Below are 27,028 nucleotides of genomic sequence, written 5' to 3'. Positions count from 1 at the left end.
ATTGTTTGGAGAATGTTCCCTACCTATCAGAGTGTGGGAAGACAATCAACCTTGTATTAAACTAGCTAAATCAGGTCAATTCAAGGCACACACAAAACACTTGGATATCCGTTATCAAAATGTATGCCAAAGTGTAAAACAAGGTTTAATTGAACTAAAGTATTGTCCAAGCCAAGAAAACCTTGCAGACGGTTTTACGAAAGCTTTGGGTCCGCAATCTCATAAATGTTTCTGTTCAGGTTTAAATTTGAATTAAGGTTGGTACAGCTCAGTGTTACGAGCGAGAGGGGGTGTTGCTATCAAAGGGTTAAAGGGTAGCAGAAACGCTCTAATCACTGAGCAGCTGGAGGTCATTAGGCTTCCAGGAACATGAGTTTGTATAAATAGTCTCCTGTGTGTTTGTTCTTCCCCTCGTCTCCCTTTTTTGGGCGTGTTTGCTGAGATGTGTGGTTCTTCGCCAGGGTTGTTTTTTGTTTTGTAAATAAACCTTATCTTTGAGTTACAAACCGCATGCTCCAAGACTCCTCTTTGAAAAGATACTGCCTCTCCTGCCCTTCTTCAACTGCTGTGCGAAATACTCTGCTGTAGTGGGACTTGTGACGATGGAAGCGCACTGGGCATTTACATTAAACTAATTAAAGTTTAATGGGACAGGCAAGCCTAGTTTCTCTGAGGCCCGGGATCTCCAAGATGTTATTATTTGCAGACCCTAAGGTCCTCCGTGGGGCATAGCAGGAGAAGTGTTCCCGTAGGTACGAGGGTCCTAGGCCGTATGCAGCTTTAAAGGTTAAAACCAGCGCAAGTGTATCTACTGAATGACTAGGACAACACACATCTCATTCAGATGCTAGCACACATACACATAGAAAAACCGTAAAGCATGTTTGTGTGTTTCACTTTGGTTTTACATGCAAACTGTTCTCTTTATAAAGAAACATTTTTCAAACCACATTTGGAGCATTCCCAATCTGTGCAGCTGCCTTTTTATTCTTGTACAGCAGCTATTAAATTCCCTGCGACCATTTTTATATTGAAAATTTTCCTGGACGTTTAAAAATAAATTCAAACAGGAATACCATTATATAGGGAGTCCTTTGTTACATAATTTAAACAAGTATTTGTGCACGAGGGGAGAGGTAACAACAACAAGTAATCATACCTTAAAATGTATTTTTTTGCCTGTACATGAGATTGATCGTTCTGTTTTTAAAAAGAAAAACTCATCTCCAATAAACAATTTTTTAAAAACAGACTGAAACTCCTCATAACAAACAAACAAAATTAAAACTAAACAAGAGGCATCCACTGAACATGAGCAGAGGTACATGGCATTTTTCATACAATATATATCTATATTCCATAAAAAGTGGATGTGTTTGCTGTATCTTAAGACCTTAAGACCTTAAGAATTTACCAAATCTTATTGTTGGGATTTCTTTTAAAGGGTAGGGACCGCATAGAATGCTGAGCAGCTTGCCTTCTCTGCCATGCCCTGTGACCCTAATTTTCTCCAGAGTCTCAGTGAGATCTTGCTTTGTCCCTTTGTCAGGCTGCCAAACATCTATAATGGTCACTGGGCACTGGAGGTATTTTGCACAGGCATCTGTCAGGGACAGTGACCTGTCACTAAAATTCAGGCCTTTTCTCTCTAGTCACTGTACAAAGGAAAATTATTCTCAAGGCAGTAGATGATGGTATGTTTCAGACGTTTTGTGGCAGGGCTGTATTTGAAGTGGAATTTGGAAAATTGAGGAGACATGTTAGATTCATAGAATCATAGAATTGTTGGAAGGGACCCAAGGGTCATCTAGTCCAACCCCCTGAAATCCTGGAGTATTTTGCCCAATGTGGAGCTTGAACCCAAGGGCCTGAGAGTAAGAATTTCATACTCTACGGACTGAGCTAGCACCACTACTATGTGCCCATTGGAGTGGACAATCTCTGTTCTGCACCTGTTCCATCTGCTTTTGCTGCCAATGTAACCAGGAAATCATATACAGTATTGTTTATTCATTGGATTTCATACCCACCCTTTACCAGGTCCCAGAGCAGGGTACAGCAATAAAACATACCATCATAAAATGACCATAAATCACGGGAAATGCAAAAGCAATTAAAAACAGTTCCATATATAAAATAATTCTTTTTAAAAAAACCATATATAAAAACATGGCAAACATTTTAAAATAGTTCCACATGTAAAATAGTTCCAATACTTAAAAGGCTCGTTGAAAGGATTTTTTCTAAAGAAGGAATACGGATGCATCAGGATTCCCTTGCACAGTCAACCATAAGAGCTAACAGATATTGGACAATCTCAGAAGACTAACCATTATCAAGAGCGGTCCATCCCAATTGGTTGGCCAAAAGGGAGGAGCAGGACACTGAGAAACACTATTAACTGTCTACCTGCAAAGAATATATTTGTCCATTGTTCTGGGATTAATCAAGGGAATTTATGGAGGATAAGGCTGTCAGTATCTTCTAGCCATGATGGCTAATCTCTGCCTCCACAGTCAGAATGTGTCTGAATACCAGTTTCTGGAAACTGCAGGAGGGGGAAAGTTCTGGTGAGCCAGAGTCCTTCTTGCAGGCTTCCCTTAGGCATCTGGTTGTCCATGTGAAAAGAGGATGCTGGATTAGATGGGCCATTGGCCTAATCCGGCTGGGCTCTTCTTATGTAATACGGTCATGTAATTTTTGCATTAATTAAAAGGAAACTCTGACTTTGATATAGAGATCCCAGGAGTTTCATAGGACTATGTTGATGACAGAATGGGAATGGGATTCCTGTGCAGCACCTTGCCCATCCTGAAAGTATACTGGAGATGTATTGGCCACACTCTGAATCAGCATGGGAAGTGGAGTGTTCAGTTGTAGGGAGAAGGAAGGATTGATTGAAATGTCCACCACCCCCCTTTCTGTCAATGGGAGCCTCCACTAGATCAACTGGCCTTAAGTTGTCATGCAACAGGAGTGCTGATCCAGATGAAGGACCTAGTTCCTTAGGCCCAGAGGGTGATGCCTTTCTAATCTGAGGAATACTTCAAAAAGCTGTATTTTGTGTGCTGATAACAGACAAAGAACCCAAGCATGCTTTGTTTCTGCAAAAAGTTACTGCAGTGCCAAGAGACTTAAAACTGGATGTGGAATGGATAGATGTCCTAAATATATTAAAAGTGAAGCACGAAGCTGAAGCATTGCTGTCCAACAAATGCATTGCTAAGTCTGCTATAATTAGAACGTTCCTTAATTAGAGCGCTCACACAATAATATGCTCTCCTTCATTTTGAATTAAGCAGCTATATTCTCTACTAGGAATAAGGGTACCTGCCTTTTACTGATAATTTTTAATGCAGACAGGAAATAAAGGCTTAATCATAATTCTTGGATAATATGTTCTTCTGTCGTATCGTTCACAAACCTCATGTTTGCTACTTGGTGTTCAGTAGTTATATGTTTTCCGTTGTAGCAGGCAAATGCTATTACGGTCAGACAGATTACTTGCAGTGCAGGGAAGGGAACCAGATTGAAAACAAGAGTTGATCTCTAGTTTTCCAGTGGAATTTTATTGGATTTTATTATGATTATTTATTTTTAGAATTCAGTGAGTAAGATTTCATTATGACTCTACCCTTTCCCTGAAGTGCCTGGCACCGCTTCACTCATCATTATTGGCCCTGCGTTTTTTGAGCACTTATGGAACTTCCTTCATTCTGCTTGTTCCATTCCTATAGTCGGACCAGATTGCTACTCCTTTTGGAGAAGACTTGCCCCTTCACACATCTAACATCTTGACGAATACCAATGCCAGATCTCCTTCCCAGCGCTATGCCTCCTTTCCCACCACTTCTGCAGCTGACATAATTGTTTTATTTGTGGCCTGTTTTTTCCTTTCCGTCCTTTAACATTAGATTCCTCCCTACCCCCGCCAGAGTATCAGGTAATACTAGCCCAAAATGTTACTACAAACAAAATGTCCTTCTTGTCTGCTGCAACAGCATGGAAAGTTTTGGGAGGTATCCTGAAGGTCATCAAATCCTTGCTGGATGCAGTTATAGCTTCCCTGACACATGTCTGTCCAACTCCTCCTTAAACAGGAGAGCCCACTGAAGCCACATGTTCCACTGTTGAGCAATTCTCACCACTATGAAATCTGCTTCCCTGGAATCACCACCCATTTGTTCTAGCCCTGCCTTCTGGAGCTACAAGAAAATGAGTCTCCTCCACCTTGCATGAAGCCCTTCAGATATTTGAAGACCTTAATCTTCTCTCATGTAGGCGAAACATACTCAGCTCTTTCAACAATTACCCATAGGACTTGGTATCCAAACCATTAGGGCCATTCTCCTCTGGACACACTCTGCTTTGATAATGTGCTTTTTTATTATGTGGCACCCAGAACTGAAGACAGTACTTCAGAGGTGATTCAACTGGAGCAGAATAGAGCAGAACTATTGCTTTCTATTCTCTTTTGTAGTAGCTGCATTACACTGCTGTCTCATGTTCAGCTTATAACAAAATAAGACACATAAACTCTTTGTACATGTAAGGCTGTCAAGCCAAGTCTCCCCCAGACTGAAATTATGCCTATGATTTTTTTTTGTATGTATGGGGTTTTTGTGTGTGTGTGTTGAACATCTTTTGGTTGCAGGCCAGAGTTCCAGTTTATCAAGATTACTTTGAATGTTCCTTGATTCTGTCCTTTATGGTGTTATATGGTATAGCTATTAGGGGTGTGCACAGGCCCAAAAATTTGTCTTGTATCTCTGTGTTTTTTTAAAAAAAAATCAGTTATGTTTCTGAAACACTGTGCTCTGCCTGCATTGATCTTTGTTTCAGGTTCTGAGCTGTTCTGTATAAAACAATAACAGAAACTCTGACAATGGCTTTAACTTCTCCCCTTTGAGCCAAAGTGGATGAAATTTACAGTCACAGGAGCCCCTCTTCAATGGATCAAGGCTGCCAAATTACAGATAAATAAATCTAGGAGCCTTTGTAGATGAAATAAAAGGAATTCACTTTCTTCCATAACCCATGGGGAGAGTGGGGGTTTGTCTCTTGCTCTTTCATATCTTAAAATAATTAAGAGATGGCTGAGGTGTGTATTTTCCCCCTTCCTGATCTTGTTTGCTGGGCCAGCAGAGTTCCAGGTTTTTGTTTTTAAGATTAAAGAGCTTAAATTAAGCTTTTAGCTTTTTTAAAACAAAACCAACAAAAAACCCTGCTGCTATCCTTTAACAAAATAAATAAACAAATCCAGAGCACTTTGGTGCTTTGCAGGCAACATTTTGAATAGTCACACTTCTTGCAAAGCCCATGGACCTAGAGAAACACAGAGATAGAGGAAGACATAGAACCATAAGGTACACAGACTTACAGGGGAAAAACACAGTTCATAGGGGGCGTGATCTGACTTGAGGGGTTTATTGACATTTGTACTGATTACCACTTAAATTTGCAATCATGGTATGATGAACATACATAGAGGTCATGAAGCTTCTAGGGAGATGTCCATGTCTCATGCTGTACCTTTTCTAAGTGGTGATGTGGAGTTCAGGTTAGTCTTCACAGGATAAGTCTCCTTTGGTTGACAGGGGACTTGAGACTTACAGTGCCTTTGCAAACCAGGACGTCTAGTATAAATGTACCCTAGTTGTTCAAGATGCCATACAGACAGTAAAGGTTTTATGAGAAGAGGATCTTGCATAGTGTCCAATATTTGTAACGTCAGTGAAATCATACTGCAGATTTGACTTGGATCTAGAGGGAGGTGATTCTCCCTTCTTGCTTCAGACTGCTTTCAGGTTGTTCCAGAGACCTCCTTCAGGAACAGCTTTACAAGGGGTGCAACATGTAGGGGAATTGGCAAAAAGCAAGGCTCCCTCCTTGCACAGAAGTGCATCTTGGGGTGCAAGCCATTGTTTCGTTTATGTGTTTGCTTAAGACATCTGCTCTCGCAGCCAACATGGTGCTCTCGGATGTGGTACCCTTCAAAGTGGTTAGACTACAACTTCCATCATTCCGGTCCATTCTCCATGTTGGCTGGGACTGCTGGGAGTCTAGAGAGCACCAAGTTGGTTATCCCTGCTTTAGAGGCGCCATTATGAAATGTACTTGTGTGTGCTGTACATGATCAGTAATGCAGAAATTCAGCTTTAAAAAAAAAGCTCTATTGAAAAGGAGTTGGATAATACTTCTCATGTATTCTAAGCCCTTTTACCTATTGTCTTTCAGCTGTAGGTCCAGATTTTTCAAAAAACTTTTTGAAAAGATTAACTTTTGTCAAAGTTGGTGGTGATGCTTCAATCGAGTGTAAACCCAAAGCTTCTCCGAGGCCTACCTTTACCTGGAAGAAAGGAAAAGAGATCCTAAAAGAAAATGAGAGGTAATCTTTTTTAAAAAAAAAAATCTACTGCTTGTGTTTTGTGACTGCTAATGTTTTTATACCTCCCATGAATATTGGTTTGACAATGATTGTTGTGAAAAGCTCAGGTGTTTGCTCTTAAGGGAGAAGGAAACCCTATTGATTCCTAAATTCACTGTACATCACCTGCCTCTTCATATAGTTTAAAGAACAGTATTTTTGTTCTGACTAGCTTCAAGAGAATAGCTATCAAAATACCATTTTAGAGAATCCTTCGGATAATTGCAATCTGTGAGAGTCCTGGTAAACAGAAATTATTTGAGGATCAACTAGCAATTGCAGTGTTTAGTTTGTCATTTGCAATGGCAGGGGAAGAGGGAGGAGGGCTGAGTTAGAATAGTGACAGCCCTGCAGCATTGTCTAGTATTTGCAGCCTGCCATGTTTGGGGACGGGGGATTGAGGTGATACAGAGGAATGTGTAGATTGTAGCAATAGTGCAAATAATCAAGGGCTAAAAGCAGGGGGAGGGAGCTAGGGAAATAATTCAGGCTTTCAGCTCTGGATGAAAAGATGTCTTGATTCCAGGTCCATCAGGAGATAGAAAGCTGTCCTGCCAAGTTAGAAACAATGCAAGGACAGTCCTGGAAAACAAGTTTTTCAGAGTCCAGGTCAACCCAGGGCTTGGCACTGCTTGGTCACTGAAAATTGTATTGGAGTATTGAAGGCAGTAATCCTTCTGAATCCCAATTGCTGGGGAGGACAGGAGGGGAGAATGCTGTTCCACTCAGGTCCTTGGCTTCCATAGATATCTAGTTGGCTACCATGAGAATAGGATATATTTATTTCATAAAATTTATACAGCGCTTGATCGGTAATCTCAAAGTCCTTTACAAAGGATACTGTACCAGATGGCTGTTTGGTCTGATCCAGCAGCGCTCTTCTTCTTACCTTTTTTAAAAAAGTAATCTTTCATTTAAAAAACAACCCAAAAAATAAAACAACACATATGCATTTCAGTTTTTGGAGAGACTTACGGTAGGCAAAAGTCTTAGAGATGTGGCTATTTTGTGAAAGATTTGTCAGTATCTTTTTTGAGATATATGCCGTAATAGGTGGTATCTGGGACTGAGTGTCTGGAGAAGTAATAGGGTGGATCTTATTAGGCTGCTGGGAATCTTCCTCTGGAGGCTGCCACTGACTGCGAAGCAGAACCAAGTGTGATGTTAGATGCTTGCCCAGGAGGCAAAGCCTATCTTGAAAAGGGAGCTTTATTGCTTTAGCTTTCTTACTCTTCCAGTGAAGCAGAGCTACTGTACACTACACCCTTAATGAATAACCTGCCCTGAAGACGTCTCTTACTGGTGCTTGAAAGCTATACAATTGCATTATTAGGAATTTTGCCCTGGGGTACAATTACATTATTGCAGTCATTAAAGATACTTCATCTCCATAATAATGGAAATCCTCTCTTGGAGGCATAACTGCATCAAAGTAAAGCTTAGAAACCTCACTCCAGAAGGTAACTTATGTATTGCCGTGGAATAAGATTCAGATATATATGTTAGAAATTCAACCTCATAAATAAAGAAAGCTCCCTGGCAGCCATTGATTCAGAAGTTCTGGGGTTTCAGGAATACCCAGTGCCTAGTATTTACTTTCAAGAGCATATCTTCCCATATAATAACATTTCTCAAACTTACGCAAACCCCTTTCCCAGCAATTTAAGGAAATTGGAACAATCCATGATCCAAAACCTACTTTCCTTCTAGCCCTGAACATCCAGTTTGCATATCTCCCATTTTTCTATTGACACAATATCTCCCATCATTCTACACACACACACACACACACACACACACACACACACACACACAAAACTTAATTCTTTAGTCTCTTCCAAATTCTGACAACTTCACATGGCCTTTTAAAATTTAGTTCAAATTCAATCTTGTCAGCATGTGATCAGAGTTTTCAGCAACATAGCTTACATATTTCACCTGTCTTGTATGTTTTTAAAAATTATATACATACAGTGGTGCCTCGCAAGATGAAAAGAATCCATTCCGCGAGTCTCTTTGTCTTGCGGTTTTTTCGTCTTGCGAAGCAAGCCCATTAGCAGCTTAGCGGATTAGCGCTATTAGCGGCTTAGCGGATCAGCTGATAAGCGGATCAGCTGATAAGCGGCTTAGCGGATAAGCTGTTAAGTGGCTTAGCGGATCAGCTGATAAGCGGCTTGGGGAAAAGGGGGGGGGGAGGAAAAAACCCCGCAGGAACTCGCAATACATTTTCGTCTTGCGAAGCAAGCCCATAGGAAATTCGTTTTGCGAAGCACCTCCAAAACGGAAAACCCTTTCGTCTAGTGGGTTTTCCGTCTTGCGAGGTATTCGTCTTGCGGGGCACCACTGTACACCCAAAATATTATATAATTGTGCTTAAAATTCTCTCTCACTTTTGGAAGCCTTCATGGTGGTGCCCTCCATATGATGATGCTAAGAACACATAGAATACTTGTGTTGGTGCCCACTCCTCATCATCCTCTAAATATACTTCCATTGCTGACCTTCCTCTATATTTTACTTTTCTGCTAATTATACCCACTTCTGTTCATCCTATTTTTAGCAGCTCTTTCTTTTCTTTTTAAAAATATATGGAAATTGTTGCTATGCCTGCCCTCTTAGAGGATCCATCTTTATAACCGCCAGGAAAGGGAGCTGGATGACAGGTAGCAATCGCCCTTTTAACTTTCAGAAGATTTTTCAGAAGATAAAGAGATTTAGAGCTATCTCTTTAGGACAAGGAGTCTGCACTTTGATTTATACACTGACTGCCTTTGTAAAGGGCTTATCTTCTAATGGGGTGCCTGAGGAATTTGATCTTTGTGAATTTTGATGCACACCTTCCAGACTAATGTGCAAATTGCACTGCCTTATGCACTTCCTGAATGTCCCAATGCAGCTGGTGGTGCAAAATGCATTTTAAAATGCAAAATTCAAATTTTGAGAGAAATTACGTTAGCACATATAAATTTAAATGCAAATATTCGTACAGATTAATAACAAAAAATACAACAAATATTAATTCATTTACAGAATGCCCGTGCTAATTCTTGCCTTGGCTTTTCATCTCTTCCCTCGTTACATCATATAGTTTCTGTTCAGACCTACAGTGTCCTGTCAGGTATCTCTTTTGCCATCAGAAACCTTTGCTTCCTCTTCTGTAGGCCAATTTGTTTTCTTGAAATGACTGTTCAAAACACCCACTCAAAAGAATCTCATTTCCTAGTGCTTCTCAGCCAGTGTCTCCTGCCAGATGTGTTAATGGGGGTTAAAAAAAAAGGTTTGAAAAATGTATTTCCCATTGTTATTGTTCATATTCAGTTCTTACCCTACTAGTACTTGCCCTCCTTTGTATCCCTGCTTAGTCTGACTTTGTCTGACTTTGTTAAGGCTTTAAATGACCCCTATATTTGCAGCAAAGATTATAAAAGTATACTACTCAGCTGAACTCATATAATAGCAACACCTGCAACAATACAAAGACTCTATATAAGAAGGCCTATGTCGTACCTTTGCGGTATGATTTGACCTAGATATGCTAGGTGCTCTCAGTAGCTTCATGAGAGTTCACTTGCCTCTCCCATTATACCGTAGTGCTGACATGCTTTATGGTATGTAAGTGCTGTTTTCTTGCATAGACCTGGACTGTTTTGAAACGAGGCAAGTTACAAATGAAAACCTGAAGGCAACTATTCAGGGCTGACGCCTCCTTTTATTCTCCTTTCATCTGCTTAGTTATTACAAGGCAATAGTACAAGTTGCTGATTTTGCCCCTTTAAAGACAGAGAAGATTGAAAGAAGCACCTGCTATGAATACATGGTATTTGAACTTCCAGTGCCGAATAATCCGCATCACAGAATAGCTCCCTTGGTCTGAATGTGTGGCTTACAGATCTAAGTCCACATGGCAACAATATCAAAATCAGTTTATCACATTGTACACTTCCTCCTCCCGCCCAAATAATGGGAGTTTTGGGTAACCAGGACTATCGTGATAAGAAGAAGAAGAAGAGTTTGGATTTGATATCCCGCCTTTCACTCCCCTTCAGCAGTCTCAAATCGGCTAACATTCTCCTTTCCCTTCCTCCCCCACAACAAACACTCTGTGAGGTGAGTGGGGCTGAGAGACTTCAGAGAAGTGTGACTAGCTCAAGGTCACCCAGCAGCTGCAGGTGGAGGAGCAGGGAATCGAACCTGGTTCACCAAATTACGAGTCCACTGCTCTTAACCACTACACCACACTGGCTCTCTATGCACATTAATTGTAAACATGACCATTTGAAGCTCCCTGAAAGGGATAATCCATTAGGCAACCTAATGCAACATTCCCCAACCTGCAGCCCTCCAGATGTTTCAGATTAATTGTTCTGTGAAAGAGGACATCGATCAGAAAAAAATACATTATTTCTTCAGTTTAGTCTATGCTAGTGGAATTATACTGACAGATGTTTCAAATATAAAGTTTTGGGAGAGAGATAAGGTCCCTAAAAGGATCGTTGCCCTATATCTCTTCTTTAAAAATGTAAATCATAGTACTTGTAGGGTTGGAATGGACCTGAGGTGCCCCTGCAATGCAGGAATATGCACATGGCCCATATGGTGAGCCACCACATTGGCGTTATCAGCACTATGCTCTAAATCAGGGGTCAGCAAACTTTTTCAGCAGGGGGCTGGTCCACTGTCCCTCAGACCTTGGGGGGGGGCAGACTATATTTTGAAAAAAAAAATTGAACAAATTCCTATGTCCCACATATAACCCAGAGATGCATTTTAGATAAAAGCACACATTCTACTCATGTAAAAACACCAGGCGGGCCCCACAAATAACCCAGAGATGCATTCTAAATAAAAGGACACATTCTACTCATGCAAAAACACACTGATTTCCAGACCGTCTGCGGGCCGGATTTAGAAGGTGATTGGGCCGGATCCAGCCCCCGGGCCTTAGTTTGCCTACCCATGCTCTAAATAACGGAGCTAACTGGCATTTATTTGATAATGCTATTTCTTTCAGGCACAGAAACGGTCAAATAATGAATAACATGGATTTTCACCATTACATCCTGCCCTGATAAAGTGACTAACGGCACCATGTAAATAGCTGTCTGAAGTTTGAATTCGCCTTGCAGCATTTGAAATTGTTCTTGGACGAAAAGTTTATGAAATGGTGCACTTTACCTTGTATTTAAAAGCGAAATAACTTGAGTGCCACCTATTTCGACTATTTTAGAGCAGGAACAAATTTAAATGTTCATAATTACTAGGGAGTAACCCTCACTGAATAAAAAGTCCACTCAGGAACGAGTGGCAAAGCTGTATGCTCCAGCACCAGGGGCAGAGAGCAGGCGGGGGTGTGGCGTGCGTCCTGGGGGCGTGGTGTGCTGCCCGCGGGGGCATGGCACCCGGCGCGGTGGAGGGGTGCACGGCACGTGTCCAGGGTTGGCTGCAATGGTACCCCCATCCCCGATGGTGCCGGGGGCGATCCACCACCCCCATTCCTCCGCAAGTGTCAGGAACTGGAAATATGAAAATGAAATGATGACCTGAGATCTGGGAGGAATCTTTCACAGCTATATGCCTACTCTGGTGCTTCATTCAGTACTAGCATATATTTGAGGACTGAGGAGCAGCGACAGTCAGGCAAATATAGTTGTTGCCACAGTGCAAGATAAACAATATGGATGTTGCCAGGAAGCAAATTCAGATATTGCATAGTGACTGTGTTTTCTCGGGACTATTTAATTGCATCTCGGGACTATTTTAATTCCATCTCGGGACTATTTAATTGCTCATCGTCTAACATTGTGTATGCCATCAAATGCCAACAGTGTCCTTCAGCTCTCTATATTGGACAAACAGGCCAGACCTTACGCCAAAGAATAAACGGACATAAATCGGACATCAGGAATCACAAGACAGAGAAACCAGTAGGAGACCACTTCAATCTCCCAGGACATTCTATACAAGATCTCAAAGTAGCTGTTTTACTACAAAGGAATTTCAGAAATAGACTGGAAAGAGAAGCTGCTGAATTGCAACTTATCACCAAACTTAAAACCATGGAGAGACCTGGTCTCATTATACATGACAAAGCCATTTTTCACCTTCTCACCCCTTGCTTTTTCCTATAAGACCTATTGCAGTCGTTAAGAGTCGTCAACAGGCTCATCACAGCTATCTGCCAATCACCCATTCCCACCACCCTTCTGAGTAATACCCCTCCCCACCTTCTCACTATATAGAAGGGTCTGGAAACTTCTGTTTCAGTGTATCTGAAGAAGTGTGCATGCACACGAAAGCTCATACCAAGAACTAACTTAGTTGGTCTTTGAGGTGCTACTGGAAGGAATTTTTTTTGTTTTGACTATGGCAGACCAACACGGCTACCTATCTGTAACTGTGTTTTCTTAGGTATGTTCCTAAGAATATTACTGCATTAATTATAATATTATTATATTAATATTACTGCATTAATCTTTGCCAGGCAGTAGAATACCTGTGGTTCACATGCAAATGTCTTAACACGGTGTGAATAACACAGAAGTTCATGTGAACAAGTCTTACCAGTAGAAAGGAAAAGAGGACGTAAATCATAGGTATTTTGTGGAGATGTAGTTGTGAAATATTTTTTTCTGAGCTCTCTACTTCATTAGAACAAGAAGACAATCAATTTACATTCAAACCTTAGCTCTGAGAAGTTCACGTAATGAGTTTTAAATGCTAGGCAATAATTATATGCCTTAAGGAAAAGTATGTTAGGGAGGTGGAATGGTGGAAGAGACATTTCTAAAGACCTTTTCTAATTCTGCTCTTATGTTTTAGATGAACTTTTCATATGTATATGTTTTCCAGAGATTTAAAATGTCTCTCTAGATATTTAAGATCTGTGTAAATATCAATTACTAGTGAAGTGGGTAATTTGTTGTTTTACAGTGAGCAGTTTTAGTTGAAACTAAGGAGGGGGGTAATCTTATTTTCTCAAAAGATTGTGCCTTTGGGCTTCTATTCAAATAGCATCAGCTAGAACAAATAAGCTGAGAGTGCATTTACTGCTTATGTTCTAATCTCACAGAATGGGCCTAAATGGGTTTCTGTCAGCACTTTATTCACGCAGAAAAATCTGTATTATATTTTTCTCATTCTAAATATATATTGAGCTTCTCAGAGTTTTTAGTTGTGATGAGTGTATGTTCTTCTAATTACCTGCTGAAAGTACTTGTTTTCCAATGGCAAAGTTGTTAAAACACCCGTACAAAACTACGGGTGTTGCTTATGTGGCATCGTGTGTTTGTAGCCTTTCTTTATAACTCCAAAGAAAGCAGTTGGCTTCTTTGTGCCTCTAGTTACAATTACCCCCGCATAGAAACAGGCATAATAATATCTAAATTCCCTAAGGTGTGACTCAGTCATTTATGGAATATTAATTGCACATCTGTAGAAATTGTTCTATTATTTTACGTTTTTAGAGTGCTTCTATTTCTTTTTTAAAAAACAACTCGTACTTTTTGTAGTTTGCTTTTATCTTGTTGTACGCCACTTTGACATTTTCAGGCAGTGATGTGGCTTTTAAAATAAACAAATAATCTCAATTGACTCCAGACAGAGATAATTCTGAGATCATGATACGAAATACACTTTCCCTTTGCGGCTGGCTGGCTGGGGAAATGAGTTTTTGGGTGAAAAGACATAGATATTGGATACTGGGAGATAAATAAATAATGGCCAGTTACCCAGTCTCTGGGTGGGAGGCAGTTGTGGCTTGTGATAGCAGAGCCTTGGCTCCAGAGAACAAAAGGTCTCTCCATCGTGAAGGCGGTTGTTGGGGATTTCCCCTGGCTGGCCTCAAAGGAGGGTGGGATACTCCACCGTCCCCTAGTTTTGCATCGGCCAGATGTCCCAGCTATATATATGCCTGCTGCACCTGAGTTTGGAACCACAGTCGGCCAAAGAACAAAGAAGCAAATTTTCCAGAAGCTCGAGCAAAGAGGAGTGTCGAGGGACAACCAAGGAAATAAAGAAATAGTGCTTAACTCAAAAGTAGGCTTCTAAAATGTTATTTTATGTGCCCCACTTTATGACAGAGATGTGCTTCTCTGCACATTTTTGAAGTGGAAGTGGTTTGAGGAGTGACAACTAAAATCTATGCAGAAGTGCAGTGCAACTTGGGGTAGCGCCATAGCTCAATGGTAGAGCAAGCTGCTTTCTATCTGCAGAAGGTCCCAGGTTCTCAAGTCTCAGGGGAGAGAACTCTCTCTGAAGTGATGGAGAGAGTTGGATGGGCCAATGTTCTGACTCACTGTAAGTCAGCTTCTTATTTTCCTGTGTTCCTATGCGTGATCATGCCAGGATATTTTACAGCTTTGCTCCATTTCCCCTTATTTGATCTTCCAGACACAATTCAAAGTGTCAGCCATGACCTTTAAAGTCCTAAATGGCTTTGCTTAAGGACTCTCTCCCTTCTCAGTCATTAAGATTAACCAAAAAAAGAAAATGTTAATCCTCCTGTTGCCAAGTAAATGTGCCTCACACAGGACTTTGTCCAAGTTGTAGCTCTATAGATATTGGTTTAGTCTTCAGAGTTCATGCCAATTCTGGCTGGCAAAGAGTATAACGATACCTTTAAGCTCCCTGTGTACACAGAGATTTCTAATCTCCCCAGTGTTGAAGTTTATAACCAGAAACACTGCTGAGGTTTATGACACTGATAGGTGGAGGTGTCATGCTAGGTAGTTTCCAGGGGTCTTGTTTGCAAAGCTCTGATCTCTGTTCCAGGTCGTTAGCAGCACTATGTCTCAAAATTACTGTTTTTCTGTCTCAGTTTCTGGAGAAAAGTGAAGGAAGAACAGCGTAGATAAATCCTGTAGGGATAATGGCAACAATATCTACTTTGTAAGGTCTTGGCCTTATGGACTGTTGGACAAAGTTTGGACATGACAACAGTGGTCAATGAAAGGGCACTTAAAGAGTCAGTTTCCGCAAAATAAATTTGTTTTCATTTGTTCCTTGAATTGCCTAAACAAAGACAACAGGGCTGCTATATGTTCCCCACCCCTTAACAGTATCCACTTATTTTCCTTGGGGTTCCCAGTGTCATTTGACCTGTTTTTTTTTTTACCTTTGTTATCAGTAGCCTGTGAAAACAATATACCTGCAGTTAGTTGTTCCTCCTACATAACCTAGAGATATTTTTATACAGGTTTGACCTCAATAATCTTGTAACTACAGGGAGATCATTAATAACTATAAATACTTCCCCTCAGCCCTTTCAAGATGATGTTCCATCAGTTTCACGCTTGCCTTGAAGACGTGAAATTGTACTTTAGGGGGAAAGTTCAAATGAAGATCAAGCATAGCGTTCCTGTGTACACAAATGTTAATAAACACTACTATGGAGCATATTCGCTTGGACAACTCTTAAAGCAAAAGAAGTAGCTGAAAGAAGTACACTTTTAGTAGAACAAATTGTGCGTTTTCTTTTCTGGTACTTCTTGGTATTTGTAACCTGCCCAAAACCTAGCGTGTGCCTATCTCAGACTTGGTTATAAGGTCCCTGGTGAGAATATTGGAAATAGGTTGTAGGCAGCAATTTGCTTCTTTGAATGAAGTACATTTAACATTCTGTATGAGATTAATATTAAGAATTAGCTATGAACTAGTGAGACGAAAAAATCTAATTGCCCATTTTTCAAATGCAATAGGCTAAATGCAGCTCAGTGTGATTGCCAATTATAAAGACCTCCTGAAGTTTCATTTTATTTTAACTTTGTTCTTCTCCTGTGGATGTGGTGCATTCCCAGAGCCACCTTTCTTCCAATCACACAGGATTCCATCCACCTCTGAGTTTTCTAAGCAATTTACATCTTACAAAATTGAATCGCTCTTCCGAGTGATTGTGACTCACAGTTCCTAATTATACAAGGTCAGTTCTTCCCTTTAGATTGTCATTTATGATCATTCCTTGTGAAAGTGGATCCCCCTATAATAATTATATTTTTGTATCCTATTTCAAAATTAATCCCATCCCTTTCTGAAATGGATGAAGTGTGTGTGTGTGTTTGGGGGAGGGGGTGTTCAGGAGAAGAAGGGCTTCATTTCAAAGCGAAGGCATAGCAAAATGTGCATGCATCCTGATCGCCAGATATCACCATGGAAGGTGTTTTTTGTTTGCTTGCAGACATGGGAGCCATGTTTCAGTTTTGCACATTATAAGCCTATTCATTTCAATCCAGGACACTTGAAAATGAAGTAGAAGCTGCACACACATTTGTGATCTACAGTGCTCTTCCAACATAACTGGTAATATGATGTCAGTTCCAAAGTGAGGATCACTTGCTAAGTGGGTAAGAAGGTAGAACTGTGGCTGGAATTTGGGCTGCAGTCCTGTCTGTACCCACATACCAAGGAATAAGCCCATTATCTCAATAGAACTCCTGCATAAATGTGTTGCTAGTCTGGAACTGCTTTATCTAACAGGCAAGCACACCTGTTGCAGTTGATAGCCCAGACACCACCATTTGCCCTGATGGGACTCAAGGCAGAGTGGAGCTGAAAATGAGAATGGCTAATGTTGCGCATGTGATGTGAAGCCGTCACATCAGGCCCCCTCAATCTTCTTGAGAAAATGGCACCTCTGCCTGTGAGTGCAATGGGACTCAGAGAAGGGCCTCCCCGCCAAGATCCCAAAACACAGGCAGATTTATAGGAGGGAATGTGGTTTTTCCCCTATGGCCCCCTGATGCAGGGGTTTTCCATAAGAAGGAAGATTCCTGACTGGAAAATCATGGCTGCCTCTCTTGGAGTCAATATGAATAATCTACATAAAGTTAAAGGGACCCCTGACCATTAGGTCCAGTCATGGCCGACTCTGGGGTTGCGGCGCTCATCTCGCTTTATTGGCCGAGGGAGCCGGCGTAGAGCTTTTGAGTCATGTGGCCAGCATGACTAAGCCGCTTCTGGCGAACCAGAACAGCGCACGGAAACGCCGTTTACCTTCCCGCTGGAGTGGTACCTATTTATCTACTTGCACTTTGATGTGCTTTCGAACTGCTAGGTTGGCAGGAGCAGGGATCGAGCAACAGGAGCTCACCCCGTCACGGGGATTCGAACCGCCGACCTTCTGATCGGCAAGTCCTAGGCTCTGTGGTTTAACCCACAGCGCCACCCGCATCCCTAATAATCTACATAATCACTTCTTAAACTTTGTACTGTGTATCATTGTTTAGTGTTGCTTTCCAAGGAGAGGGGGAGTAGTTGGCTAGTACATTTTCTTGCCTTTCAGTTACCACATGAGATTCTGCTTGAAGTTTAAAATCCAGATCTTTCTGCACTAAGGTGCATGCATAGAGTGATGTAAAAGGGGAGGCTATGCTTAAGTAGCAGCCGCAGCAGAATGCAGAGTTCAGTTTAAGTTCTCTATGTTCTGAAAATATTTTTGCTGTTTTTTTATTATCAGTAATTTCTGCGGATTTTAGAATCAGTTGTGTGTAAATCAGTAAAGTGAAGCTGGTTCCATGACAGACTTGTATACTTCCTTAGAGACCCAATTACTTTAAAGGGGGGAAACAGTTAGATGGGATAAACCTAGGACAAGCATAGGCAAACTCGGCCTTCCAGATGTTTTGGGACTACAACTCCCATTATCCCTAGTTAACAGGACCAGTGGTCAGGGATGATGGGAGTTGTAGTCCCAAAACATCTGGAGAGCCGAGTTTGCCTATGCCTGACTTAGGACAAGCATGCCCTGAAATACTTTCAGGTGCCAAGATTTTACATGTGGGGTTGTATTCAATTTAATATTAGATACATTAATTTAATGGGTATACTCTGATTAAAACTAAGCTGAATACCACCCACTATTTCCCCTGATAATTGATGACATTGTGTAGTATCATCATCATTAAGTAATACTGATAGATACTACATTTGGATTCAGCCTGTATTGATTTCATGTGCTGGGCACTATGTACCTAATCCAGTGTTGGAAAGCACGAATATTCTTGTGCACAGGTAATATTTAAAGTGAACAAAAGGCTTAGATTTATTATCCCTAAATCACTGGTAATTTCTTTATAATAATTAGAATTGCATCTTTCATTCTCCATTTCCCTTAAATATTTGTCATTATAAAGCATTTACTTTCATTCAAGATTAATCTCTTGAGCAAAAAAGTTTCATCAGCTCCTGCAGACGTATTAGTCATTAGAGCATATTACCTGGTTGATTTCACAGCTGTCTCCAGATTGTTTGCCAGTCACCGAATCAGTTTCTGTAGTAGAAAAAAAACCCCTGTCCATTATCTGTAGAGATTGCACAAAATGATCTGTTAAACATTGACATTTCCCCATATTATGCTTATGTGTCTTTTTAAAGAAACAGCAAATGGTATCAATGGTAAACAGCTGTAAAGACCATTATATCGGCAAGTACCGCTAAACTGTGTTTTCTCGCAGAATACAGATTTTGTTATTGGTAGATACTCAGTGCACCCCCTTTTCAACATCTTGTTATATAAGCTGTTGCCGAAAAGCTTATAGATGGCATTTCTTTAACTTTTTGCTTTAAGTACCTTGCTACCCATGAAAGAAAACATTAAGAATCTTTCCTGGGATTTTTTTTTTAATGCTTAGCTAAGCATGAAATATTTCTGACTTGTATGCTTAATCAACAATCAGAATCTGTAAGATCTGCTTGCAGCTAGCAAATTGATGTATTCATAATATCAAGTAGGTAGCAGCATAATTTATTATGTTGCTGATATTTAGCTTCAGCACAATAATGTTTCCTTCTGGAGAGGTAGGCCACAGGTGTCCTCCCAGATGTTGTTAGATATACAAATAATAGTAATAAAAATAAGCCACCATCAGTTCACATTGCAGATACAGTGACCATCGGTACACAAATCTTAAATTAAACATATAAGTTAATATAAGTCCTCCAGACGTCCAAATATAGGTACCCACACACAGTTGATGCCTGTATGAAACATGTTTGAATGTAGCTAAGGTCCCCAGACCACTGTGTAATAGATGGTGGGTATTTATCCAGGCTCGAAGTATAAGAGACTTACACTTTAAGCCATATACCAATTTCTAGGTTTCTCTGCTCGCAAAAAAAACCAGGCGTCTGCCATTCTCCTTCCAGCAGGAACCTGAATTGTTTGTGTGTTCATAAAGGAGAGATAGAGGGAATAAAAATGAGAGTGCCCTGTTCAGATCCAGCTTTCTTCTAGCCTCTCACTCTCATCTGGAGTTTGCTAGTTGCACTGAATTTCCTCCACCATTACCTGTGAGAAAGTACCATTCTCAGGGGAGGGAGGAGAATGAATTGGATGAGCTCTCCCTCCCCGCTTTCCCTCTGCAAAGTAGAATGGGCAATTTCACTGAAGAAAACCGTTTGTGTGAGTTAAATGTGATGTATCTGCTTCTAAGCCACCCCAAAGTTCTATAAATTCTATATATCTCTCTCCATCGCCCTTGGGTCTGAGTCACCAGGATGCTGTCATTAGATGTTAGGAACATCTATCCAAGTACATGTGTTCCGAATTCAGATGACAGAAATAAGACTATTTCTAATCTGGTTGAAGGCTAATTTACAAGATTGCAGACTTACACGATGTAGCTCTGATGTTGGCAGAAGAATACCCATTAGCTTTTATCAGTCCAGGTGACAACAGATGTTGCACTTACTAACATATGCAGTGCTATAACACAGAGCTAATTTTTATAAGGGATGCTTACTTTTATAACTTACGAAGGAAGTAGCATTTACAAATTATTTCAGCACTAATTTGCACATTTATAGCACAATTATTTTTTGCACTATTATAAATATGGTGTTTGAATGGTGCTTCAATTTACCGGTATTTGTTAAAATAATTTTACCTCATTTATTTATTTATTTAGACAAATTCTTAACCTCCCCTTCACCATACGAAACCAAGGTGGGTTGCAACGACATAATAAATACAGTTATAAAAAGCAGATGAAACAGTCAGTTATAAAATAGGGTAAAACTGTTGCAGACAGAACAGAACAATATAAAGCCAGCAAAACTCCCACAAAATTCTCAAAGAGTAAAGAGGTGAGTCTTTAGCTTATGGAGAAAGCTATAGGATGGAGATGCTAGACTGTGGAACGGGTGCTGCTTGCTTTTTGATATAATAGGTCTTCAAGGTGGTTTGCAAACCTTGTATCAAAAAACAGTAATAAATTAAGGGCTGCCTTAATCAGCTATTTGAAAACTAGAAGTGGAAGTGGAGCAAACCTCTGCTAGGAGAGAGCTCCACAGTTTTGGTGCTGCTATCAAAATGGTTCTGTTCTAGGTTATCTGATGGCTGTGGAACCCAGAGCAGACGCTCTAAGAAGATCTTTAAATCAATGCCAGAGCACATTGTTGCGTGCACAAAATGAGATCTGCTTACACAGATCTCTGTTCCACCTGCATGCCCTTTGCACCCCCTAAACCTGCTCCAGAGTGTTGGGGGAACCTCCATATTGGGCACAGGGGGCACACAAGTGGGGAGGAGAGGGGGGAAAGTCTCACTGTGTGAGCAGACCTCATTCCATGCAAGCACACCCCACTTATCGTTACATCAAATTCTACCCTATACCTCCCATCATTCCTGACATTTGATCACCTGGAGGACCACAGATAGCCCACCTCTCTCTTAAATTATAGATACTCATATATGAATAAAGGCAATTCTTAAGATACCCTAGGCCCAGATGGTTTCGTCGGAACCATGGGATGGAAAGCCAGCTGGACAAGCCCCAGCTGGAGCGTCTCCTTTCTAGCCTTGCCGCTGCGGAGATCCATCAGTCATCCTCCTCCGACATGCGTCTGTGACTCATGCTGTTTTTTGCATGAGCACGTTACTCAGCAGAGTAAACACACAACAGATCTGGTTCCAGGCTTGGATACTAGTCTACGTTTATTGTACATAAATCAGGACAAAGAAAACATGGTTTCTCTCCTTGTCGTTCTTCTCAGAGAGAGAGAACACAAAAGCAATACAGAGCGGATGTACTGCTCACAAGACTCCAATAATCTGTGCTGGAATGTAAACAGACATGTGACATGTAACAATCCCACACATCTGCAGCGCAGGAGTAATAGAATTCCCAACAGGTTTAGGACTTTAAAGATCAAACCTGATTTAGGCTCAGAAACCATCTCGAAGCCAATGAAGTTTTTTCAAAACTGACATATGTTCCCTGTGGTTGACCCCGATCAAAGTTCAGGTGGCCACATTATGTAGCTTCTGATAACTTTCTGAAGGAATGCTACATAGAGTTGTGTCTTGTGCAACCACAGCATTTGAGCAACAGGAGATTCCAAGAATGCCTGCACTTACTGAGGGCAGATGCGTGGAGTGCAAACCCAACGGGGGGGGGGGGTGCCCTCTCGGGTACCACAGTCCAGAGGAGGAGAGGGGTGGGGAAGCTGCTGCCCACTCTCCTTGACTGGGTGAAACCTGATCTGGCGGCGGAGCTTCTGCAGCCAGGCATGCCTTGCCACAGCCAAAGAGAGCTGCTCTCTGCCGCCAGGTCAGATGTGATCCAGTGGTGGAGCTGCTGTGGCCAGGTGTGAGGTACACTGTGGCCAAGGAGGTTGGGCGGTGGCATTGCCACCCATTTTCCTGCTTTTCTCCCCTAGGTCAGTCCTGACTCGGGGGTGGAGCTGTGACCAGGCACGAGCACCCAGTCAAGACACAGCTCCTTCTCGCTTGGAACCAGGCTCTGATGAAGGAGCCTGTTTGTGCCCCCTCACAAAATTGCCTCTGGGGCCACAGTTCCCATGGACTCCCTCCATGCTGTGCCTCTGATGGAGACTGTGCTGTGTATGTATATATACATATACATACAACTTCAGTTCACAGTATTAACACCTCAACAGATCTTTCTTTTTCATTGAGTTTCTAGGGAAACCCCAACCTCACACCCTCGGGTCTAGCACAGAGCAGACATGTCTCTGTGTATCCAACTTCTAGCATCAGTCCAGCTCATACACACAACTCTGCTATAAACCTTGGCTGTTCCATCCTAGGATGATATGGCATCTAGCCAGGTGAGATGAGAAATGGCCAACCCATTTGTCTCTATGGAAATGGAGCTTACTCTTTTAAGATGTGTATGATGGGTGTTTAGCTGAGTTGCTAACAGACATTAACAGGCTTGACTGGTTCAGCAAACTTCCTCCTATAGATTCTAGCCTCCCATACACAGGTTTGGCAGGGAATAACAGGTATAACTCAAACTGACCACCACCACCCAAACCCATAACCAAGTAATCCAGTCTGAATGTCACCAAAGAATGCCTAACTGTGGCTAGACCCTTCCTTGTCTACAAGAAAAGACTAGCTGTCCCTCAGGTGGATTTGTGTTCTTAAAAAAAACACCTTCTTATTATATACTTAAGGTTTTTTATTTTTAACATTCTGCTGGTAGCTGCGCACTCGCAGTAAACAGGTCGAAGTAAAATTTTTGAAAGTGAATCATAGGTCAAAGACAAGCAGGAATAGATCAAAGTAAATTTAAGTTTAAAAGCACTGCGTGAAAGTCGTCTTTATAGATCTATGGAAGTTTATGCGTGAGGTGAATCACTGACCCAACTTTAGGATTGCTTCATTAAATCATTTGTATAGATACTTATGGATGATAAATCCTAACGACAAGTCATCTTACAATTTACATTACCGACTGACCAACCTCTACAGATGCTTTATGTATTCCATTTTGCAAATGGCAAAACAGAAAGTGATGAACCATCAACAAATGCTTTGATGCATTACATTTTTCAAAGACGAAAACAGTTCCTTTGCTCAGCAGTCTAAAGGAAGTGTTTTTTAAGTGTTTATGTTTTTAAAATTGAAGCCAATCATAATTATACGAAGTCAGATTCAGCAACACAGATCTCTAGAACTGAGGTGCCCGCCAGTTTTTGAAGGCTTAGACATAAAAAGCTTTACTTTTAATAAAAGAGTGTTTCCATTTATCTCTAAACTCAGATGCGTTCTTCATCTCTGTGGGTCTGTTCACAGCAAAGATCAACAGCTGCTGTATGTTGCAGATAATGTAATACATGGAAGATAAGATGACCTATCTCTATAGGGACGTAGCAATGCTTTTTATCACCTTTATTTTTTCCCAGTGTAAAATTATCTCTTGCTCTCCTTTTGCTGATAAAAACTTACAGTATGACTAAAAAGCATCCCAGTTATAGCTCATTTGTGATAGCCCAAGTAGTATTAGCAGATTTACATCTTTAGTTTATGTCAAGTATTGTCAAAAGTCATAGATATTAGCAGACAATATTCAACAGAGATTAATGACTAACGTCAGTAAACATTTACACATTTTGACTATGGAGCCTAGATAAGCTTTATTTTATTGATTTGCTCAATTAGCTGGTTCATATTACCAGTTGACTAACAATGTAGTCTGTGCACATCTACTCAGAGGTAAATGTGCATAGGGTTATAGTTGAACACTTCCTTTATCTGGTGACAGCCCTATTTTTATTTAAACCAGCATAGTATTCTACCATCTTTGGATAAAACTTGCAGCACACTTTTGCTCAGCGAACCCCGTTCATCCATTAGGACCAGTTTGAGATTATCCAACAAACTCTGACCCATTGAAATTCCTTATGTAATCTGTCAGCTGAAACATATTTGATTCTCAGTAAGATGGAAAATGCTTAATTTGTTTGAACTTCTCACCTTCAAACAAAACGTTTCCCATAAAGCCACTTGGCATGGCTGATCAAGGGACATTGTCTTTCAACCCAATTAGCAATTCAGTAGCCTCAAAGGGCCTTTCCCCCTGTTTTAACATTTACAAAGGACATTTTTTAGGCAACACAAACAAGTTCAAGTCATTCCTATTTCCTGAGCACCCTTTTAACAAATTTCAAAGTGCTAGAATAATTACTTATGTTAACATCTGCCCCAACAGCTTCAAAATATAAGTATGGCTTAAAAAAGAAAAAGAAAAAAGGCACCTTCAGCAGAAACGAATGGTTAGATTAGTCGCCCTGAATCCCTTTCATCAGTGAGTCACAGTTCAAAGAGGAAAATTAAGGCTCTGATATATTTATTTTAACAAAAACCTGCAGCTGTCTTAAGCAGGTATTTGTCAGTTTTATTGCAAATCCTTTGGATGAAATGAAGAAGATTACTGAAAGGAATGGTGGTTCTAGAATTTGGTTGCACAGATTCATGAAACGATTTGGTTGCCTGTTCACAGTTTTAATATCTGCCACAAGATACCTCCTGACATCCACTTGCTATAGAGAGCTAGCTTCACACCTCAAGTTCACAGATGGAAGCAGCACAGATTTGTATTCTGTAAAGTAATGCTAACCCCTTGAGGCTCAGAGAGCTGATACCAGAATTACCAGCATCACTTCCTTGGAATTGGAAATCCTCAAATCCTTTCAAGTGATCAGCAGCCTAACATTACACTACAAAGTAAAAAATGCAGAAAATGCAAGGACGTTTGGGTGCTGGAGAAAAAGACAAGCCAGGAAGTATTTAAAAATAAACCTGGGTAAAACAAGATTATTATTTTTTGACATATGTCATCAAGATGCTGAAGTTTGGATAGTGTTTATTTCCTTATTTATTTCAAGAATTGTATGCCACTTTTTATCAACAAATCATTAACATATTGATTCATCTCACTACATGTAAGAGAGTGCCATTTATGTTAATGCAGCTCATTCTTCAGTTGCTATACTGATGTGTTATGTCCAAAACACCCATGGCTGTAATTGTGCATGTCAGTGGAACTTGTAGAACTCTGTAGTTGAGAGCAATGGAGATTGTGCAACAGCAGTCTTTGGTTACTGTTCTCTTCAGACAAGTGAACTCTGTAAAACAAAAGAAACTTATTCTAATTTAAGCAATATCTCTCTCTCTCTCTCTCTCTCTCTCTCTCTCTCTCTCTCTGTGTGTGTGTGTGTGTGTGTTTGTATTGCTCACCTCCCCATCCCCCTTACACCTCGGCTGATAGGGTAGAAAAGCATGCCTTCAATTTCCTCTAAGGAGTTGGAGGTTTGAAGGAGGTGAGGGATGTTTCTCTCTCCTTCATTCTCACAACCACCACCACTCTCTCTTTCCAAAGCTTCTTTGACTCTGCTGAATGCCCATGTTCTTAGCCTTCCTGATCTGCGCTATACACTCCAGGTGTAAGGTAAAGATAAAGGGACCCCTGACCATTAGGTCCAGTCGTGACCAACACTGGGGTTGCGGTGCTCATCTCGCTTTATTGGCCGAGGGAGCCGGAGTACAGCTACCGGGTCATGTGGCCAGCATGACTAAGCCGCTTCTGGAGAACCAGAGCAGCACACGGAAATGCCGTTTACCTTCCCGCTGGAGCGGTACTTATTTATCTACTTGCCTTTTGATGTGCTTTCGAACTGCTAGGTTGGCAGGAGCAGGGACCGAGCAACGGGAGCTCACCCCGTCACGGGGATTCAAACCGCCGACCTTCTGATCGGCAAGTCCTAGGCTCTGTGGTTTAACCCACAGCACCACCTGCGTCCCTTACACTCCAGATGAGCTTATAATAATTGTGTTTTCAAACAAATCCCAAGCATTTCAGAGCGATCTGACGTTCTTGGCTTTGCCTTTCAGCTTCCTTTTTACCAATCCCCTCATTTGGGGTCTTTTGAAGTGAAATGTGACTGTGTTGGAGTTTTTTTGGCCGTTGGCCATTTACATCTACATCTGGTTTAATAGTGGTATGGTCACTGCTCGCAATTGACTTGACAACACTTACTTCTTGCACCAGGCCCTGGGCACCGCTCAGTATTAAGTCCAGGGACACTGAGAACTCATGGAATTTGTCTCTGTTGGATTAATGTATTTCTGCCTCCTTAATAGTCTCTCAAGTCAACTTCTATTGTAACTTGCAGTGGTTTCTCAGGTGTTTGTATTCATAGAATCATAGAGTTGGAAGGAACCCAATAGTCATCCAGTCCAACCCCCTGAAATGTAAATAATAAACGTTGAGTGCTGCAATACCTCTTCTTCTTCTTCTTCTTCTTCTTCTTCTTCTTCTTCTTCTTCTTCTTCTTCTAACCTGCATCTCTCCATTATTTTTCAGACACACTATTTTGGAAGATGGAACTCTGAAGATTACCAATGTTACTAAAGCTGATGCAGGAAGCTACACATGTATAGCAACAAATCATTTTGGGGCAGCCAGCAGCACTGGAAACCTGGTGGTAAAAGGTAACACATTTCTTCCCACACATTTCCGATTCCTCAGTTCTAATGGGGCAGATCTCTTCTATTTTAGATCTTGTGAATTTTTAAATATGAAGCATCTGTTGTTGAAAAAAAGGGCAATTTAGGCCAGAATCTAAGGCCACTTCTCTGGGAGAAAACCCCATTGAACTCATTAGAACTTGCTACTGACTGAGTAATCAAGAACAAATAGAATATGTTCATTGACCAACACTATACAGATAAAATAAAAAGTCAAGGTAACATCTGAAATAAATATGCATCTTTTGCATACATAAACCAGCTTTAAAACAATAAAAACAATACCATAGCCCTATAGCCAACATATTCATTTCCAAACTGATATATTCAAA

At 40.9% G+C, this 27,028-nt stretch overlaps 1 protein-coding gene across 13 annotated transcripts in view; it reads left to right on the top strand.

Moving 5' to 3' along the window:
• Positions 1-27,028, top strand: part of LOC310837225 (contactin-4) — a 509,134-nt gene that overhangs the window by 403,326 nt on the left and 78,780 nt on the right. For all 13 annotated transcript variants that reach the window (XM_083723375.1, XM_083723377.1, XM_083723366.1 and 10 more), the window contains 2 exons: positions 6,238-6,388; positions 26,533-26,660. In XM_083723375.1, coding sequence (XP_083579501.1) covers positions 6,238-6,388; positions 26,533-26,660 — 279 coding nt within the window. The remainder of the gene's footprint in view (positions 1-6,237; positions 6,389-26,532; positions 26,661-27,028) is intronic.

This window comes from Podarcis gaigeae (genome assembly GCF_964106915.1).
Source record: "Podarcis gaigeae genome assembly, chromosome: 2".
In the NCBI taxonomy this organism is placed as follows: domain Eukaryota; kingdom Metazoa; phylum Chordata; class Lepidosauria; order Squamata; family Lacertidae; genus Podarcis; species Podarcis gaigeae.
The sequence above is the reverse complement of the archived record's forward strand: the minus strand, read 5'-3'. Positions and strand labels throughout refer to the sequence as shown.